Raw genomic sequence first — 22,015 nt, 5'->3', positions numbered from 1 at the left:
CCACGTTAACTTGTAGTACAGGCTTTTGCGAGTGGTGTATAAACTAATAACACCCGTGGTGGGACACCACATCTGGATGTCCAGTTGAAAGCTTTGATAAATGACAGTATCGCTATAAAGATGGATTTTTTTGTACCATTTAGTTGAATGTCACAACATAACACCATTCGCTTAGATCAAAGCAATCTTCCTGTCAAGCGATAACATCTGCTGTGTCGCCTTGGCCTTACCTGCCTGACTCCTTCCGCATCATCTCTCAATAATCAAGATCCAATTTTGTTTATCATTAACCTTTTCCTTCTCCATTGGTTAAAGGAGAAGTCCGGCCATATTGAAAATCCGGCAGGTGCAGGGGGGAATTTAATAACGAGTGAGCGCTTACAAAGCTTTTTTCTGTAAATTGCAAAGATAAAAGAACAGGCAGGTGACAAATACAGCTCTACTACAACCCAGATTTTGCCCAGACAATTCCTTGAAGCGGGCTGCAAAATTAAAGCGTACCTCATCTGTCATTATAAAAAAAAAAAAAATGTTCAGACTGCGACCGATCAGGAGAACGAGCTGGGGAAAGTCTGTGATCAGTACCTTCTCCTCCGGCTCTGTGTTATGGCCGTGTAATGTAAGTCTATAGGGGCGTCCAAGACACAGGGCGGGGAGAGAGAATACACTGCACATGGACTTCTCCCAGCTCGTTCTCATTGGTTGCAGTCTGAACTTTTCTCCAGAGTATCCCTTTAAATATCCTAATTTTATCATTCGCGATGTTGGCAACTATGTATTTGCTGAAGAAAAGACACAGAAATTCAAATTCCAAAACACGGTTTCCATAGATTGGTATCATTCTGCATGGCGTGACATCATGGACATATTACATCATGATACCTTTTTTGGATATACAGTGGTACCTTGGTTTAAGAGTAGTTTGGATTAAGAGCGCTTTGCAAGGAGAGCTCACAGTTTTTCAGAATTGTAACTTGGTTTAAGAGCATTGCTTTGGTTTAAGAGCTCCATGTACTGGGTGGGAGGGGGAGTGGGGGAGGGGCATGGCCTGCAGAGCGTGGTCTACAGCCCTGTACTCTGGCCCAGGAAGTCTCCCTCACCTTCCAAATCATAGCAGATCCACTTCAGGCTGGGGCTTGCATCAGGGGACAGGACTGTTGAGGTTGTCTCTCCATAGCTGTAACCCCTCTCTCCCCGGACAGAGATTGCTGTTATACTGTGCCCACATCTGTCCTGCTCATTCCTTCATGCTCCCTGCAGTCTCTGTCAGTCCTTGTGTTTCCCATCCTCTCCATTTCTGCTATAATGTGCCTGCACTTACACTCAGCTATACACACTACTGCTATAATGTGTCTGCACTTACACTTGGCTATACACACAGCTGCTATAATGTGTCTGCACTTACACTCAGCTATACACACCGCTGCTATAATGTGCCTGCACTCACACTTAGCTATACACACTACTGCTATAATGTGTCTGCACTTACACTTAGCTATACACACTACTGCTATAATGTGTCTGCACTTACTCAGCTATACACACTGCTGCTATAATGTGCCTGCACTTACACTCAGCTATACACACTGCTGCTATAATGTGCCTGCGCTCACACTCAGCTATACACATTACTGCTATAATGTGTCTGCACTTACACTCAGCTATACACACTGCTGCTATAATGTGTCTGCACTTACACTCAGCTATACACACTACTGCTATATTGTGTCTGCACTTACACTCAGCTATACACACTGCTGTATAGAAAGGTTTCTGTCACTGTCCTCCTGCACTCCTGATCTGTGATTCTCACTTCCTGATACGGCATACGGCATAATGTCAATCTTCCTGATCTGTGATTCTCACTTACTGATCCGACATACGGCATAATGTCAATCTTCCTGTAAATTATAAGAATATTAGAAGCACACATCACTTACCGAATGCCAAATCCCCGAACATTTTAAGCTCCGCCCCTAAAGGCGAACACACTCGCAGCTCATCACCGTATAACCCTCACCTCTGACATCACTATATCTGGCTTTCCCATTGACTTGTATTACAACAATATATACCTGTGTCGGCCTTACAATAAAACACGGTACACAGATTTTTCTTGGTTTATTCAATAAAGCTTTAATATCTTGGTTTTACAAAATAAAATACAACTTTGTGTTCTGTACATTAAGCTTATATGTATAAGATAGATCTTCTTACTATGTATACTGTATAGTATTTGCAGTTTGTAGTTATATTACAATGATCGGCTATCATACGTCTTGTAGATAATGTATATGGCTTCCTCTAGATAAGCATCGATACAATTTGGGGGGGGGGGGGGGGTCACTAAATGATTTCATCCTACAGGACCGATGACATCATATTCCCGGTGTGGTATAAATGATGGCGGTTACAGGTGCTTCTTATAGATCTGAGGTCTGGCAGATATGTTCTTTGGAGAGAAATCACTTAAAGATGGTTAAATATGATGATCATTTCAAGGGGCTATCCAGGATTAGAAAAAGCACCGCTGCTTTTTTGCAAACCAGCGCAACCCCTATCCTCAGGTTCTGTGTGGTATTACAATTCAGCTCCATACACTTCAGTGGAATTGAGCTGCAATACCATGCCCAGTCTGACGACAAGGGTGGCGCTGTTTCTGGAAGAAAGCAGCCATGTTTTTTTAAACCTGGATAACCCCTTTAAGATACTGTAAACCCATGGCCTGTGCCTATGTATACCTAGAGCAAATCCAACTCAAACTTCATCTAAAGACCAGGGAAAACAAGGACAGATTGGTTGCTAGGCACACGCTTCCTGACAACTTTAAAGGCTGTAGTTACTAAGTCATGTTTTCTTAGCAACAGGTATATCATATAGAGTAGTACCAATTCAGATTTCTACTATAGACTACAAAAAACAAAGACAGACTGGTTGCTATGGTTCCTGACAACCTCAAAGACTGTAGTTGCTAGGCTGTGTTTCCATAGCAACCAGTCTAGCAAACAGAGCAGTTTCAGTTCAGACTTCACCTAAAGATAAGAGAAAACAAGGATGGATTGGTTGCTATGGATACACTTCCTGACAAGCTCAAAGGCTGTAGTTGCTAGGTCATGTTTCCATGGCAACCAGTCAATCAGGCTTGAGTAGAGACAATTCAGCCTCCACCTACAGACTACAGAAAACAAAGATAGACTGGTTGCTAGGCATACAATTCCTGACAACGTCAATGGCTAGGTGGTTTCCATAGCAACCAGTATAGAAACAGAATCGTGTCAAGTCACACTTCCTCTAAGGACCAGAGATAGCAAAGGCTGACTGGTTACTAGGGATATAATTAATGATAACCTCAAAGGCTGTAGTTGCTAGGGGGCATTTCCACAGCAACCAGTCTGTCTCTAATGAAGCCGGTTGGTGCTGTACTGACTGCATAGAACACAATGTAGTTCTGTATATTAGGTTGCACTATTATATTATTTTCTTGGGGGAAAATAGTTGAATGATTTTTACACTATTAAGGTCTATATCTTCTCTGCAGTTTTGATAGATGGCGGGCTGTACGTCTATGTAATGTTGTGTTGGCACAGCACGCCCACTACAGCATGCCCACTACTGTGTGCCGCTCTGTATGATCCCAGACTCCACCTCCTTAAAGAACTTTCAGGAAAATGTGATCAAAGTCTTTATAGGGTAAATATTACATTCACAAGCTTGACTGGTGGGGGTCCGGGTGCTGAGACCCCGCTGATCGATAACTGAGCAAAAATCAAAGGGCATAGTGCTCAAATAAGCTCTTCTGGTCTTTTGTTTTACTGATCCTGTGTTAGGGTCCCAAACTTAAAGGGGTTTTGCAATAATGAACTCTATTTTTAACTGTCTAATAATTTAGTATATATTGACAAATTAAGTTATTTTACTACCTTTCTGTGGTCTTTTATGGTTCCCTTTTACTTCTGAATCTTACTGTCTACTCTACTGTCTTCATCATCCCAACTCCATGCCAAATGTAGATCCTGTAATGGACTTCCTGTTCCTGCTGTACACTCTAGCCAGCAATTCTGCTCACGTTATCTTCCCCTCAGTATGTGGGTGTACCAAAGGGTTATAGTACAACATTGGTGGGAGGAAGATAAAGTCTGAATTCCTAGCTAGAGTGTGCAGCAGAAACAGGATGTATAATACACAGAAGGGTATGTTACAGAGTAGAGAGTTCTTAGGGGTAATGGGTACAAGATTCCCTGGAATGAACGGTGCTCAGTCAGTATTCCATTCACTCTCTGACTTTAGGGTCAATTTTTTCCAGTTTCTTGGGATCGGTTAGACACCACACTTTAAAAAAAAAAAAAAAAAAATTAATTTCCTTAGTTTTTAATAAACTCACTCATCTCGCCCAATTCACTATATGAAAAACCTGAAACCCTAAAGGGCTATTTCCGTTTCTCATAAGGGTATTTGGATATAATGGCACAATGATAGAATAGTATATAGACATTTCGGGCTAATATTTGGAACATGGAAAGATCCTGATAGGTTTCTTCCCAGATCCTTCTTTGGTCTAAGCCTGGCAGTGCCATCAGCACCAGTTGATAACATGGTAGCAAGAGCAGAACCATACGAGCAGGAGATCCATGATGTCGTCTAGAGCTATGGGAACCTGGGGCCGTTCCACCATGGATGACCTCACAGGACAAGTCCAGCCTTTCCTTGAAGAATATCGGGAACAAACAATGGTCTTGCCACTCACTATATAGTGGAAAAAAAGAGCAGCTTAATACAGAAGACAAAGAGGTGAGCTTAGTGACATCCAGTAGATGAGGTCCTCCAGCAGAAGAGGGGTCAGTATGGTGAACTAAGGCAGCGGATAGGCCAGGAGGAACATTGCCAGGCTTATTGGCCCGCTATGGTTTCTTAGGGTCTATAGATAACCTTTCCCCAAGTTTTCGAATGAGTTCTGCAAGGTCCTCTGTGTTGTGTGTCTTCTCTTCAAGGAGCTCATAACGCAGACTTGAAATATCTTGCTTTATTTCCTTCAGTTCACCTGTAAAGAACAATGACATCATTTGCAGATATTTGTCTATGATACATACAGTCAGAACATTAAGGGGTACTCCGGCAAAAATCTCCTTTCAAATTAACTGGTGTTAGAAAGTTATATAGATTTGTAATTTACTTCTATGTAAAAATCTCAAGTCTTCCAGTACTTATCAGCCACTGTATGTCCTGCAGGAAGTGGTGTATTCTTTCCAGTCTGACACAGTGCTCTCTGCTGCCATCTCTGTCCATGTCAGGAACCTGCTTCACTTCTTAGGGCCTTTTCACACTAAGCATATTTGGCAGAATCCCACGGCAGAGCTCTCTGCAGCAGAATTCTGCTTGCCTCAGTGTCAAACAGTGTGTCTATGGGAGGGCTTGTGCCTTGTGCTCTCCGCTCAAAGAATTGACATATCAGTGTGAACAGGCCCTTAGGTTGCTTGGCATTGTGGAAACTACTCATTGAGCCACTTGGCACACACCGTTGACTGAGCGTTCCCTAGGCTGGGCATGCAGTACTGTTGCTTACCTCTGGGTGGCAATCATGAACTGAGCAGCAAGCATACAGTGTAAGTACAGAAGCAGGGACTCCTTTCATTGACAATAGCCCCTGCTCCTGTACTGATTTCTACAAAATAAATCACAATAAAGTGATTTAGACAAACCCTAAGTTTTTTTCATTTAAAAGTTTTGGAGCTCAGTTTTTTTTTTTATCTGTACTGTAGCTCCAAATTAGCAAAACGTTAATCTTCGTATTCTAGCTATCCACCACTAGGGGCAACTTGGGGGTTGGTTACATACTATTTATCCACTGACTATAATATACACCATTCAGGAGGAGGGGTAGATATCTTTATTACATGGAAGACTCACCTTCATTGACTTCATCGCTTTCCTTGTCCACCTGCGCTTTGAGCACATATCGTTTGATAAGTCGCTTCATTATTTTCTATGAGAAAGAAAGATTTTCAATAGAGATTGATGCAGACCCTGATCAGACCTTCATCAGACCCTTACCAAGGACCAAACAGTAATCCACACCACCATGTCATATAAGACATAAGATAAGGAGTGGAGCATACAAAAATACAAAATTTCTCCCTATGGAGTAATAGCAGAAACATTCTCCAGCCCCATAAACCACATCCAATCATTATTCCATGCTTTTGCAGTGTAACCGACGCGTTTCACATGTCTTATGCGTCCTTGGTAATGGATATAAAAACGTCCAGCAATATTAAAGAAGACGTCAATAAAATAAGACATTGTCAGCAAAATGTCATTCCCCAAGGCAGTCCGGGTGTAATGTATAGCTGACAGAACGGCTCCTATTCCCTATCCGGGACCATTAGAACAGACACATGGCTGCCCCGAAGAAGCACTGGAGCTATTTATTGTCAGCTATACATTACACCTGGATTGCCTGAAGGATCATATTTTGCTGACCAGGTCTTCTCTTATAATACGGATTGAAGGACATTTTTACAGGCATGAATAAGGAAGCATAAGACATTAGAAATGCGTCGGTTTTTCTCTTTTTTTTTTTTTTTTAAAAGCATGAGCTTAATAGCTGCCATTGGGGAGTATCAGGATGCCACCATACACATTGGGTGGTTAACCAGTCTCACCATTGTCAGCGGGTTGGTCAACACTTATCAAATGTGTATGGCCAGCCTCTGATCATAGCAATGTCCTCAGAAAGCTGACAGGTTACCTGATATCTGGTGGGCGGGTGACTGATGTTGTTCAGGTTGCCATCTTCAGAACTTCTTATGCTCGAGTGTTTACTGTGACCGAGCTGCAAGTGAATGAAACACAAATCCCTGTTACTGTGATTATGTAGGTATCACATCAATAAAATAAGTCATATATAATATATACTGTAAGTCATACTTGTCATCTTTACAGAATGGAGAACTCATATAGACCACAGACCAGACACCTACACTGATATATGCCACAGACCAGACACCTACACTGATATATACCACAGATCAGACACCTATACTGATATACACCACAGACCAGACACCTACACTGATATAGACCACAGATCAGACACCTACACTGATACAGACCAGACACCTACACTGATATATACCACAGACCAGATGCCTACACTGATATAGACCACAGATCAGACACCTACACTGATACAGACCAGACACCTACACTGATATACACCACAGACCAGACACCTACACTGATATAGACCACAGATCAGACACCTACACTGATAGACCAGACACCTACACTGATAGACCACAGACCAGACACCTACACTGATATAGACCACAGATCAGACACATACACTGATATAGACCACAGATCAGACACCTACACTGATAGAGACCAGACACCTACACTGATATACACCACAGACCAGACGCCTACACTGATATACACCACAGACCAGACACCTACACTGATATACACCACAGACCAGACACCTACACTGATATACACCACAGAACAGACACCTACACTGATATACACCACAACCCAGACACCTACACATATATAAACTACAGACCAGTCACCTACACTGATACAGACCACAGACCAGACACCTACACTGATACAGACCAGACACCTACACTGATAGACCACAGACCAGACACCTACACTGATATAGACCACAGACCAGACACCTACACTGATATAGACCACAGACCAGACACCTACACTGATATACACCACAAACCAGACACCTACACATATATAAACTACAGACCAGACACCTACACTGATACAGACCACAGACCAGACACCTACACTGATATACACCACAGACCAGACACCTACACTGATATACACCACAGACCAGACGCCTACACTGATATACACCACAGACCAGACGCCTACACTGATATACACCACAGACCAGACGCCTACACTGATACAGACCACAGACCAGACACCTACACTGATACAGACCACAGGCCAGACACCTACACTGATATAGACCACAGGCCAGACACCTACACTGATATAGACCACAGACCAGACACCTACACTGATATAGACCACAGGCCAGACACCTACACTGATATACACCACAGACCAGACACCTACACTGATATACACCACAGACCAGACACCTACACTGATATACACCACAGATCAGACACCTATAGTGATAAAGACTACAGACCACACTCATAAACTTAAACAGACCACAGACCAGACCCATAAGCAGATACATACCAGAGGCCTGACCTGTAAAAAGATATAGACCAGAGGCCAGACCTCCTAAATCAGACCCTAAATAAATGTCAGGTTAAGGGATGGTCTTTTGCAGACAGAATTATGATTTACAAAATCCGAATCTTCCTGGGGAGGTTAAAGTGTCATCCACATTACTGGAAGAGAACATCTCTGCAAAACGGGCTGTTCATGTAAGTAATATTATTACCATGATGACTAGCATCCATGGAAGATAGCGGCTACTGGATTACAATCTCTGAGGCGCCCCCTAGCTGTTGGTGCTAGAGTGGCCGTCTAAGCTGCAAGGCCCTTTCCCTGGCTGCAACGACTTCTGGTTAAGGAACATTATTGACTCATTTTGTACTTTTTTATGTTATACACAGTGTAAGAGACAAGTGGGCTATAGTATTTATTTTTGCATCAACTTCCACCACAGATGGTGAGGCCCTGGAATTCTCTTGGTCAGTCTGGTGAGGCCCCGGCATCCTCTTGGTCAGTCTGGTGAGGCCCAGGCATCCTCTTGGTCAGTCTGGTGAGGCCCCGTCATCCTCTTGGTCAGTCTGGTGAGGCCCCGGCATCCTCTTGGTCAGTCTGGTGAGGCCCAGGCATCCTCTTGGTCAGTCTGGTGAGGCCCAGGCATCTTTTTGGTCAGTCTGGTGAGGCCCAGGCATCCTTTTGCTCAGTCTGGTGAGGACCCGGCACCCTCTTGGTCAGTCTGGTAAGGACCCAGCATCCTCTTGGTCAGTCTGGTGAGGACCCAGCATCCTCTTGGTCAGTCTGGTAAGGACCCAGCATCCTCTTGGTCAGTCTGGTGAGGACCCAGCATCCTCTTGGTCAGTCTGGTGAGGCCCCGGCATCTTCTTGGTCAGTCTGGTGAGGACCCAGCATCCTCTTGGTCAGTCTGGTGAGGCCCCGGCGAGGCCCAGGCATCCTCTTCGTCAGTCTAGTGAGGCCCCGGTATCACTTTGCTCTGATGGGGCTCCAGTAGACAAAGTTTGAGAAGTGCTGTGCTAGAGCATTCAGTTAGTTCTGCAATTTCACCACTGGGTGGCAGTCACACACCACGGCTGAGCTATGTGCATGCTATATACAGTGCAACCTGTTCAGAAGTGACGAGTGACTATTATTAATTTACACGATCACTACGGCTGTGTGCATAATAATATCACCGGCGATCACTGTGACATCAGCAACATCCTCCCTTACTACCAATACAGATGACGACAATGAGCCAGACAAAACAATGCTTTATAACTACGGTAATCCTTATTATTTACAGCTTGTTTATGTACATGTGGTGTGATAACTCAGAATAAAATCATAGATGGATAGAAAGATAGATAGGAGATAGATAGATAGATAGATAGGAGATAGATAGATAGATAGATAGATAGATAGGAGATAAATATTAGATAGATAGATAGATAGGAGATAGATAGATAGATAGATAGATACATAAATAGATAGGAGACAGATAAGAACAGAGCTGTCTTAGTCACATTGCTCAGGTAAAGGCTAGCTGTTAGGTTTAGCAGCATATGGCAGTAGATATTATATTTCTGGCCACTAGGTGGAGTCACAGATCGCTGTATATCTCTGCACTGAGCTTCTGGTCCTGTGCAGAGCATTTCATCAACCCCTTTCTGCTGCATTCAGTGCAGTTTAGATGGGTCAGCACTTGCACCCGGGGCCTATCAGCAGACGCTGAGTGGACTTCAGTGAGCGTGGTATAATGTATCATATACTGTATACTGCGGGGGATATCAGCAATTACATCATGTCTCTTCAGTGGATAAAAGCTGACGGCCCCTTTCTGACATACTATATACCTCTAATGTATAACAACAACAAAAAAGAGAGAAACAGCACCGGCAAATGCTAAGACACACCGTATACATAATAGAGATATTTAGAATGGCAAAACTGCTATACAAACCATTTAATCAAATAGAGTGTTTTATCTCACCACAGTAAGGTGACCTCAGAGAGATGGTTTCCATGCTGACAATGGACTCTCAGGGCTAATACTAAGCCTACAAACTGGGCACCCTGTGGGGTGTCCTGTGTGAGACTGGACACCCCAGTAGAATAGATGGGTCCTGTGGGCCCTGTGTGTGAGCTTAGTATTAGCCCAGGAGAGGGCAGTGTACAGTGTAGGAACCATCTCTCTGAGGTCACCTTAATGTGGTGAGATGGTACAGTCTATTTGATCAAATGATTTGCTAAGAACTTAATTTTTTTCAAAATATCTATATTCAGGGCCGGCCTTTGGGGTGTGCGACCTGTGCATTTGCAGAGGGTGCAGCACTCCCGGCCAGCTGATGGGGCACCGACAGAGTACCTGCCCGAGCACCCCCCAGCTGGCTGCCCGCTCTTCTCCCATAGAGGTTCATACGGGGTGCTCCAGGAGACAGACAGCACATCTAACTTCTGGGTAAATTCCAACACAATGGATCTGATGTAGTTTGACTAGAGAACACCACTATACTGTGACTGGATAACACCCCATACCGTGACTTAATGACACTACTATAGCATAACTGGATAACATCCCTATGCTGTGATTGGATATCATCTCCATACAGTGGTTAACACCAACATACTCGCTCATCTCCCACTAGGGATTGTTCCAACCATGTAGAGGAGACTCTCTGTTCTCAGCTGATTAATGGACGTTGGCGCTCTACAAATGGAAACAGATGTTGCTCCAGCCTTCACTTTAACCAGCAGCCAACTAGAGAGTATAGATTTCCTTTGCTCCCTCGCCTATGTAGGGCTGCACAAAAGGGCCTAATACTGAATGGGGGCTGCACAAAGGGGCCTCATACTAAATGGGGGCTGCACAGAGGGGCCTAATACTAAATGGGGGCTGCACAGAGGGGTCTAGAGCTATATATAGCACTATCTTGTAATTCTCACCCACTTTATCGCTGCTATAAATTTGCTCCGCTCCCTCTCCTATATGGGGCTGCACAAAGGGGCATAATACTAAATGGGGGTTGCACAAAGGGGCCTAATATTAAATGGGGGCTGCACAGAGGGGCCTCATACTAGTTGTGGATTTTCTGTCTGCACATCCTTTAGTGAATGGAACACGTATGGGTATGGCCCTAACCTAAAAGTTATATTGTATCTACCCTGATGTAATACCTAGAACATTCTTTTGCACACCCACAGAGAACAAGCTATGATATCATCATCCCCAAATGACTATATCATGTTTAGTATATCTGCCAGTACAGCTCGATGCATCCGTGTCTCCGTTTATCATTAGTGCCCTAAGCATTATGATCAGGCTGATGTCTCTGTGTAGACAAACAATGGTGACAGATTCTCCGCACATCATTTCCATTCCTGTATTTACAGAATTGGGGCCAAAATATATTCCAGTCAATCTGCCCAGACCATGTGATTGCACTGTGATGTCTCCCATTGTAGACCAGCCGCCTTTATTGTGTAATTTACTGTATTATAATCGACGTCTTTCATGCACGACTGCAGGTTCCTCGTAATCAGCTCTGGGGCAGCTGTCACCCCCCCCCCCCCCCCCCCGAGCCCCTCTATGTGCACAGACTGGAGAAGGGCCCCCTAATTCCGGCCTATATGCCCTCTCATCTACCATGCAATCTGCACTTGGCTTCAGTAGTAAAATATTTACATGGCCGTGATTGTGCTTCGGGCTCTTTGTGTAACCACAATATTCATTTATTCATATGCTGGTTTTATATGACCACCGTGTGTGTTCATTTCTTCCTTTGTTGCCTCTGGGTTATTGAATGCTTCAATGCTTGAAGAACGGAGATGCAACTTAATGGAGTTGTTGCTTTCTTCCAAGAATAGCATCACACTTGTCCTAAGGCCCCATCTGGTACTGCATCTCAACCTACTAGATATAAATATATCTCCTTCTAGTAGAAAGGGGGTGCACATAGTGGCTTAATATTATATGGGGCTGCACAGAGGGGCCTATTACTATAGGGGGTGAACAGAGTGGCCTAATACTATATGGGGCTGCACAGAGCGGTCTATTACTATAGGGGGTGAACAGAGTGGCCTAATACTATATGGGAGCTGCACAGAGGGGCCTTTTACTATAAGGGGTTCCCAGAGTGGCCTAATACTCTATGGGGGCTGCACAGAGGAGCCTATTACTCCAGAGGGACCTAATACAATATGGGGGGCTCTGATCTGGACTTTGTGTTTTGGGGCCAGTATGGCTTTAGAAGGAGCCTTATTTAACCCTAACCCTTCGATAGCTATCAATCATCATATGTTATCTATACAGAACAGAGATGCACATGTATGCTCTGCTTGGCTGAGTGTGCATATGTCTTTAGTGGAGAGAAGCTGCTGCCAGATCTAGTGGTAACTTATCTAAGAAGAATGGGATCGGACTTGCTCCAACTGAACGTGCCCTACTATGTTCTTTCAAAGGCAAGAGTTGGGAAGCCGCAATACAGAGTAAGCAGTGAGTTGGCCCAGCATTTCTCTGTGTATGGGGTCCTATAGGTAAACTCTTTGCAGGCTAGCCCTCTTGCTGTTATATGGTTGCTTATGGAATCAGTGCTCCCTCACTTCTCTTGAGTTGGTTGTCCCAATTTGTCTCATTGGATTCTTACCAAACTAGGAGGGTTGATCCCACTGCTATCTCTAATGTAACGCTCCCATGAGAGCCCGTAACCATTTCTTTTCTAAACTGGCCATCTGGTGACTCTCATCTAAGCACATGTCAAAAGGTAAGAAAAGACATTTGTTGCCTATTCTAACATCTATTTATATTCGAACAGGTCACCTTAATGGACTTAAATTCAACGTGCACATCAAAGCTCCTTAAGGAATCAATCACTGACTTGTCATCATCCTGACTATCATGATTGGAAACCTCATGATCCTGCTCAGGACTGGATTGAAAGAAAGGGCATCCGGGGCGCATGCTCCAAGGTCTTCACCACATATGGGCCACTACAGCCATCCCATAGCCCTGCAAGCCCACACAACATCTTTCCTGGTTTCCCAGGTGAGTATACATTCAACTGTACATTAAGATGCACACCAGTTGAATGAGCTACACTGACAGGATGTGTCTGTAGTATGTTACTATATGGGGAATAAATACTATATAGGAGCTGCATAGGGGGGCCTAATACTATACGGGGCTGCAAAGGTGGGCCTAATACTATAGAGGGACAGGACAGAGGGGCCTAATACTATTCAGGGGCTGCGCATAGTGGCCTAATACTATTTAGGGGCTGCATAGAGAGGCCTAATACTATACAGGGGCTGCATGGGGGGCCTAATGTTATATGCGGGCTGGATGGAGGGGCCTTAAATCATATGGTGGTTGCACAGAGGAGCATAATACTAAATGGGGCTGCACAAAAGAGCCTATTACTATATGGGGTGCACAGAGGGGCCTAATGCTATATGAAGTCTGTGATGAGGCACCTGGAAGCTGTGATGATGAGCCTTAAACTACACGGGGGGTACACAGAGAGGCATAATAATATATGGGGTATAGAGGGGCATACTATCATATGGAGGCTGCAAAGAGGGGTCCAATACTATAAGGGGCCATCACCTCAAACCATACTTGTAGCAGAGTTTGGCTGTTCCCAACTACGTTTAAGCTGCTTCAGTTTCAGGTACTGTCTAGGTTTCAACCTACAAACAGTATTGATAATAATGACTATGATTATCACCCATATGGCATAAATTGCTAGTAATACACCTGACTGTATACACCTGTACCTAGAAAAACGGAGGCTGGTCAAAATACATACTGATTTTGTTTAGATTTCATTCATTCACTTTGCAATTTGTTCAGTGATTAAAAAAAAACAACAACCTACTAACACTTCTATTTCTGGAAGCTTCTTGCTCTGCAGCATTTTCTTTACACTTTTGCACAGAGCTTTATATATACGCATCTCATAGACACAATGAATCAGTGTAGACGAGACTGTGAGATCAACAAATGTACAGCAGAAATATTCAGAGTGTTTGTTACAATGTATCAGTCTGTAGTCCAGTCTGTTTAGATCAGGGGTCTCAAACTCAATTTACCCGGGGGCCGCTGGAGGTAGAGTCTGGGTGAGGCTGGGCCGCATCAGGGTTTCCACAAGAAAAACAAGATAGCAACCCTCCATAGTCACTCCCCTACAGTCACCACATGCTGCTGACTGAATAGTACCCCATATAGTATCCAATTCTAATTATAGTGCCCTATATAGTATCCAATCCCCTCATATAGTGCCCCACATAGTAGTCAATCCCCCCATATAGTGCCCCACATAGTAGCTAATCCCCCATATAGTGCCCCACATAGTTGCCAATGCCCCCATATAGTGCCCCACATAGTAGCCAATCCCCCCATATAGTGCCCCACATAGTAGCTAATCCCCCCATATAGTGCCCCACATAGTTGCCCCCATATAGTCTGCCTGAGCATAGAATGGAGTCTATGGCACGGGTGGAAAGTCAAGTGGGAGTGTGGGGGGCGAGCGGCAGAATCCGCGCAGATTCCGTAGTGTGAACGCACGCTTAGGCCAGTTTCACACATTGTATGACACCGGCCGTTCTGTGACCTGGCTGTTTCACAGAACGGCCGGTGTCAGTGAAGATCATCCCTGTAGGTACTGCAGTATCGGCCGGATGATCTTCATTTCTGTTGAATTGGGATGCAGGCGCATCTGTGAGCGCCCACATCCCAATTCACCATTCAACATAATGGAGAGTGCGGCAGGAGCTTCAGTCCCCATTGTGTGGCCTGTCAGGGTTGTGCGGCAGCTATTCAATGAATAGCGGCCACACAAAACTGACATGTCTGTATACACTCCGGCAGGGATCCCATTGACTGTAGCACAGCATAAGTTTTGTATTAATCACGGACGTTGTTGCAAGTCGGCAACAACGGCCGTGACAAATATAAAACTTACATTGTGTGAACATAGCCTTACTTAATAAACTCTACAATAAAAATAACAATTAGAGGAAAAGTCAGAAAAGATATAAAAGCTATATAGAAAAGGTATTAGCAATGGACTCAGGAACGTATTGATGGGTTAATATGAGTATTGATCTGAGCTGCTCTTAAATAATGGACGTCCTGGCAGCGGCTGGTAACCTTGTTTAATACAAATCACCGTCTTAGTACCATAAATTGTATCCTATTCGATTCCCTCATTACAATAACTCACACAGACCCGCTGCAAGCATTTGCATTCATCACATCTGGGATAGTCATACTGTGCAGCCGTCAGCCTAGCAACAGACAATGGCAGCTGACAGGCATCATCTCTGGAGCTGCCGAGACTTTTCACTCAGACGTTTCACTGGGAATTTATTAATTTGCCAGACTGAAACAATGAAACAAGTATCTGGTATCCAGAGGTGTTTCCACTATAGAGGCCGTCATTGGTGGTGTTACAGGACCCATTGGGGGAGATTTATCAAACATGGTGTAAAGTGAAACTGGCTTAGTTGCCCCTAGCAACCAATCAGATTCCACCTTTCATTTTCCAAAGAGTCTGTGAGGAATGAAAGGTGGAATCTGATTGGTTGCTAGGGGCAACTGGGCCTGTTTCACTTTACTCCATGTTTGATAAATCTCCCCCATTGTGCACAACTCACATCAGTCTCACTCCTCATCTCTTTAGGGTGTTGCAAAGTCTTGGAGGAATTTTCCATACCCCCTAATATTGGCACGAGCAAGCGGAGGGATTGAGAAAAGATGTCCTCCAGTGTCTATAAATTTCTCCTGAATTAACTATTTGTTGTGTGGTTCCATTGTAGTGTTCAGGCAACTTGTCGAACTTGCTGAGTGTTCAGGTTTGGAGAATGCTGCCAAATCCGCTCAACGCTATTCCTCTTTTATGGCCCTATTGGTGCGTTTACACAGGCAGATTTATCTGACAGATTTTTGAAGCCAAAGCCAGGAACAGACCATAAACAGGGAACAGGTCATAAAGGAAAGACTGAGATTTCTCCTCTTTTTAAATCCATTCCTGGCTTTGGCTTCCAAAATCTGTCAGATAAATCTGCCTGTATAAACGCACCATAAGACACAGCGATAATTAGGCTGATTCGGCAGATTATAACCTGCAGAGCCAATCATCGGCTTATCTTTGTCACCTAAACATTTAAATCATCATCTGCCAGCCGCTTACCAATAGGTGTAGTGGTGCACGGCCGATGGCTGATGACACTGTAAAAATAATAAAGTAGATACTTACCTTTTGTCCCCTGTTGTCCTTCAGCCTATTGACTGCTGGCAGGACGATCAGCCAATCACTGGCTGCTGTGCTGTCCCATCTAGGTCAGTGATTGGCAGAGCAGCCTGTCACTAAAGAGATGGGGACAGAACTGCCAGCAGGGAAACAACGGCAAAGTCAGCAGGGGGGGGATAATAGGTAAGTATAAACTATTATTTTTTAAGTAAAAAGCAAGGTCTGCATGGACATCACTGAGGATAATATACAGCCCTACAGCCCAGTGAAACCCCGCCCAAGCTGGAGACAAGAGTGGGGCTGTCTCTGGAAGAAAGTGGCCATGTTTTCATAGCGCTGGATAACCCCTTTAACGTAATGATAGTTGTCCACACATTCTCTTATACACTGTCTACATTTGCTTATGTCAATCACTGAAAACAATGTTTAAAAAAAAAGTACTGTTTTTTTAGAGGACAAAAAGTATGGTTGTTGCACCATTTAGGACCCTAAAAAAGGGAAATATGCAAAAAAGTAGACAAAAGTATACAGCTATATACTAGCTCCCTTAAAGGGAACCTGTCAACGCAGATGAGGACACAGAGCCCGTCCGACCCCCCGGTGAAGCCCCTGGATACTTACCCTTCCCGGTGAGTCCCGCCGGTGCCGGGACGAAGATATCAGCGCCCGAAGCCGTGCGCGCACGCTGCAGAGATGAGTCTGACGCCCATAGAGAATGACGGCTTCAGTCATTCTCTATGGGCATAGGACTTATCTCAGGTAATTTGCATACAGCGCGCGCACGGCTTCAGTCACTCATATCTTCGTCCCGGGACCGGCTCTAGGAGTGGGACTCGCCACAGAGGGTAAGTATCCGGGGGCTGCACCAGGGGGTCGGGCGGGCTCGGTGCCCGCGTCCCCGGTGACAGGTTCCCTTTAAAACTGAAATGAAATAACTGATTCAGCAGGATAGCAGCACATGATGTGAACAGGCCCTGATACAGAGTCCATGAGGTCTTACATCAGGGTATGGGAGGGTGTTGCAAAACTACAATTCCCATCATGCCTGGACAGCTTGTGCCTGTTTTCTATGATAAATTCTCAGCTATAAAATAAGAATAAAAAAAATGGAAAAAAAATCAAAAGAGCCTCAAACATATAAACTTCTAAGGCAGAAAATTATCAAAGCACTCAGCATGGCCCCGGCCAGCCCGACGCATGGGGGACGGCAATCATGTCCATTCTGCCTTTGTTAAGAAGTGATACGATCTCCTAAAACCAAACACGATATATATATAACGAATGCGAACACAAGAGTCCCTGATTCTAATTACACCGCGGAGAATAAATCCAGCTGGACCACCGCTCGCTGATCAAACGTCACGGACTCCCCAGGCTGACGCGTCCTTTCATACGGCCAGCATTGGGGCAGAGTTCAGTGCGGAGATAAGTCGAGTAATTACGCTCATTGTGCTCAATAGAGAGATGTTCTAGAGAGATAACAATGGAGTGGAATGAATGAGAACCCATCTGTAAACTTCATGCGGACATTGTACGGGGAGTATGGAAATGAACCGAGACAAATGTGAACGTTTACAAAACTTTTTGTATAATGCGAGGATGAAACCAATATTCCACCAATGCAATGGATTGGAATGGAAAGAGTGGCAACCAATGGGAATGGGAGACCTGCATAACCAAGACTTGGTGGTATTCACCCTACGGGCTTGTTAGGTCACCCAAAACATAAAGACCCACTGCTTGTATCCCCCCTTGGGCCAAATCCCCACCTCGGTGTTGGCTAACAAAGCAGTTCCTATGTAGAGTAAAGTCCTTGAACTAGTTCTCACCATCCAGTAGTAAGGGATTGGGCGAACAAGGATTGGGGCCCCTGTGTGGTCTGCTTTTACAAAACATATACTATGGGCAAGGAAGGTTTTCAAAGTAGAGATTTGGGGGAAATGTAATATAGTCACATGCCTCAACAATGACCGACATCCAGGACATGGACAGGAGCTTCGCCAGAGCTGCATACTGCGTCAATCAGCACCAAGACTTTGTGGACAATTGTTGCTTCTAAGTTCGTGTAAAAAATTTGATCTTCTGTTCCATCAGGACTGCACCCCAGTGAGACAGCAAGCTCCATAGAGACTGGTGTGGGAGAACCTCAGCCCTGACCGCAACAGCATCCAGCCATTCCAGCACCATTGGGATGAAAAAAAAAAAATGGGCAAAAAATCCCCCCTCAAAAATCTTGACTAAAGTTTCCCCACAATAGTGGCGACTGTTATCCTTGCAAACTTCCAAAATGAAAGGGGTACTTCAGTGAAAATCCAGCTGGTTTCAGAAAGTTATATAGATCTGTTATTTACGTCTACTTAAAATCTCAAGTCTTCCAGTACTTATCAGTTGCTGTATGTCCTGCAGGAAGTGGTGTGTTCTTCCCAGTATGACACAGTGCTCTCTGCTGCCACCTCTGTCCATGTCAGGAACTGTCCAGATCCATAGCAAATCCCCATAGAAAACCTCTCCTGCTCTGGACAGTTCCTGACATGGACAGAGGTGGCAGCAGAGAGCACTGTGTCAGACTGGAGAGGATACATCACTTCCTGCAGGACATACAGAAACTGATACGTATGGGAAGACTTGACATTTTTAAACAGAAGTAAATCTATAAAACTTTCTGAAACCAGTTGTCCTAAAAGCTCCTGCAGGTGTAACGTGTAGGTCTCCCAACACTTTTGTCCATATAGGGGGAGATTTCACAAACATGGTGTAAAGTGAAACTGCCTCAGTTGCCCCTAGCAACCAATCAGATTCCACCTTTCATTATCTAAAGAGTCTGTGAGGAATGAAAGGTGGAATCTGATTGGTTGCTAGGGGCAACTGAGGCAGTTTCACTTTACACCATGTTTGTGAAATCTCCGCTATAGTGTTTATTTAGGGCAGGATTTAGAGACGAATACCACAGTCTGCATGCTAAGCAATGCAGGGAGGACACAGATCATGTCCCCCGGGACGCTTCTCTCCCCCTTGTCACAGTTTTAGGCCTGTGACGTCATCCTAATATCTTGGGTCTCCATGGCAACCGTCAGAATAAAGAATGGAAGCTTTCTTCCCTTAGGTCCCAATACTAAACACACTTTAAGTGCTTTTTTGGTTTGGGGGAGCAGATTATTTTGGCACCATGTCACCTCAGGAGAGTTCAGCCCTGTCAGCCCAATCTCTTCAGCGGTAAAGCACTACGCGGGAAAATCTGACACTAAGGTTTAGAAAGTAGGTATTCCTTCTAGCTGTCTATAACGTGTGTATATAAGGGGTTAATTCGATCCCTAAATGGATATCTGGTATAAGACCAATGGCTCCAAATCATTTTCATGTCCTTAAAGAACTGACATAACAGACAGCAACTGTGCCCATCACAATGCAGCAACAAGCAAGCCGAATGTGCCCTCCCGAGGTAAGAGAACATCCCGACAACTCCCGACAGTACCACAAAGTCATAGTCTTTCATACAAATATCATAATAGAAAAAAATCATGGTATTCCACCAACAAGTCAACTGTGTTAAATTTGGGCCAAAAGATGTCTCTCCACCCTTACCTCTAAAGGGGAACTCCGGTGATTTTTTTTTCCTCTTTCAAATCAGCTGGTATCAGAAAGTTATAAAGATTTAAAATTTACTTCTATTTAAAAATCTGCAGTCTTCTAGTACGTATCAGCTGCTGTATGTCCTGTAGGAAGTGATGTATTCTTTCCATTCTGACACAGTGCTCTCTGCTGCAACCTCTGTCCATGTCAGGAACTATCCAGAGCAGTAGCAAATCCCCATAGAAAACCTCTCCTGCTCTGGACAGTTCCTGACATGGACAAAGGTGGCAGCAGAGAGCACTGTGTTAGACTGGAAAGAATACACCACTTCCTGCAGGACATACATCAGCTGATAAGTACAAGAAGACTTTTTTATAAAAAGTAAATTAAAAATCTTTGGCACTTTCTGGCACCAGTTGATTTGAAATATTTTTATTATTTTTTTGCTGAACAACTCCTTTAAATTGTGCAATATGGAAAAAAAAAACATAAAATAAGTGTTAGGCTATAGTCACACAACGTCTATTTTTGGCTGTTTTGCAGCCTTTCTTTGCATAAAAAGGATGCATTTTGGCACCAAAATGGCCGCAAAACAGCCCAAAAAAAGACGTTTTGTGAACCTAGCCTAAAAGCCACTCCTGTATACAATACCTTGTTCATCTCGGAGTCCTCCTGTAAACCCTTTGAGTGGCAGGAAAATATTCTAGGAAGGAAGGATTTTATTTTCAGCGCAATGTAAACAAACGATTTGGGACTTGGCACCAGGTTGAATGGCACTGGAAGGGTCCTTCCTTCCTCAAAGTACGAAAACCAAAGTTTGGCCCTGGCAAATTTCCACTCCACATCTGCGTCATCCTGAAGAACGAAAAAGAAAAAAAGAAAGGTAAACTAGTCAGTCAAAAATCTATAGAAGTTTTATATTGTATAAATTCAGTTTACTTTCTACTAGAACCGTTGCAGAATAAAATAGAGGCGGTGCCTACAGCAGTTGAAACAGCAGTAGCGGGGGGATCAGGGAGCAGGTGAGTATGGGTTATTATTATTTTATTTTTTTTTTCATAGAAAGCTGAAAATATTTTTCTGAGGCTGAAATATCCCTGTAGGCTATGTTCACACTAGGTAAAAGTACGGCCGTTGTTGTTGTTGCCATCGGCAACAACAGCCGTACTTTTTGCGGGGTGGAACAATGCCATATTTTCAATGGGATCCCGGCCGGAGCGTATACACATCGTATACGCTCCGGCCGGTATCCGTGCGGCACCGTAAATAACTGACATGTCAGTTTTCTGCGGCCGCAATTCAATGAATTCAATGAATTGCGGCCGTAGGAAACCCTGTCAGTTCATACAGTGAAGCAAGCGGCTCCGGCCCTGATGCACCCGCATTAGAGTTCTGCAGCCTGAAAGATCATCCGGCCGGTACTTAAGTACCGGCCGGGATGATCCAGGCAGAGACCGGCCGTTCCGTGACCTGGCCGGGGTCACGGAACGGCCGGTTGTTCACGTTGTGTGACCATAGCCTTAAGGTGTTTAAAGGCCCTGACTTTTATTTTTGGAAGATTTTTTTTTAATTTATTTATGTATTAGTTAAACCAGGTAATCGTAGTCGTCCCAGTGACTTTCAGATGTTCCCTCATTCTTTAAAACCACTTAGGTGCCAGGGAACCTAATGGGGTTAAAAGGTCGGAATCTGAATTATTTTTGCCTTTTTAAGTGTAACTATCAATAGTACAAGCGATTTTAAGAATCTCTGTAATAGGTTTTATTAAGCAGAATAGTTTCCTTCTGTACTTAAAAAGCTGTTTTGCAGCTCCCCCTCACTTCAGAAGAAGCACTTTTTCAGTGTCCATTATGGTCTATGGAGAGGGGCGGGGCCAAAGGGGGTTAATGAGCACGGAGAGGAGAAAAGGCAGCGCCGCACAGCACATAATCCTATAATCTTATCTCACCCAGATTCCAGATAAGCACTGACCTTTCTGACCT

At 44.2% G+C, this 22,015-nt stretch overlaps 1 protein-coding gene and 1 long non-coding RNA gene across 4 annotated transcripts in view; one reads left to right on the top strand and one right to left on the bottom strand.

Annotated features, from left to right (window-relative positions):
* Window positions 1–2,153: 2,153 nt before the first annotated feature.
* Window positions 2,154–22,015, bottom strand: part of TRPC6 (transient receptor potential cation channel subfamily C member 6) — a 106,379-nt gene continuing 86,517 nt past the window's right edge. For all 3 annotated transcript variants that reach the window (XM_069969602.1, XM_069969601.1, XM_069969604.1), the window contains 4 exons: window positions 20,685–20,888; window positions 6,746–6,829; window positions 5,905–5,980; window positions 2,154–5,038 (listed from right to left, as the gene is read on the bottom strand). In XM_069969602.1, coding sequence (XP_069825703.1) covers window positions 4,899–5,038; window positions 5,905–5,980; window positions 6,746–6,829; window positions 20,685–20,888 — 504 coding nt within the window. In that variant the 3' untranslated portion in view covers window positions 2,154–4,898. The remainder of the gene's footprint in view (window positions 5,039–5,904; window positions 5,981–6,745; window positions 6,830–20,684; window positions 20,889–22,015) is intronic.
* On the top strand, window positions 9,317–15,956 carry LOC138792322 (uncharacterized). The gene is made up of 3 exons (XR_011363119.1): window positions 9,317–9,497; window positions 13,026–13,255; window positions 15,894–15,956. It is a non-coding gene; the product is annotated as an uncharacterized lncRNA (long non-coding RNA).

Source organism: Dendropsophus ebraccatus, chromosome 5 (assembly GCF_027789765.1).
Source record: "Dendropsophus ebraccatus isolate aDenEbr1 chromosome 5, aDenEbr1.pat, whole genome shotgun sequence".
NCBI lineage: Eukaryota > Metazoa > Chordata > Amphibia > Anura > Hylidae > Dendropsophus > Dendropsophus ebraccatus.
The sequence above is the reverse complement of the archived record's forward strand: the minus strand, read 5'-3'. Positions and strand labels throughout refer to the sequence as shown.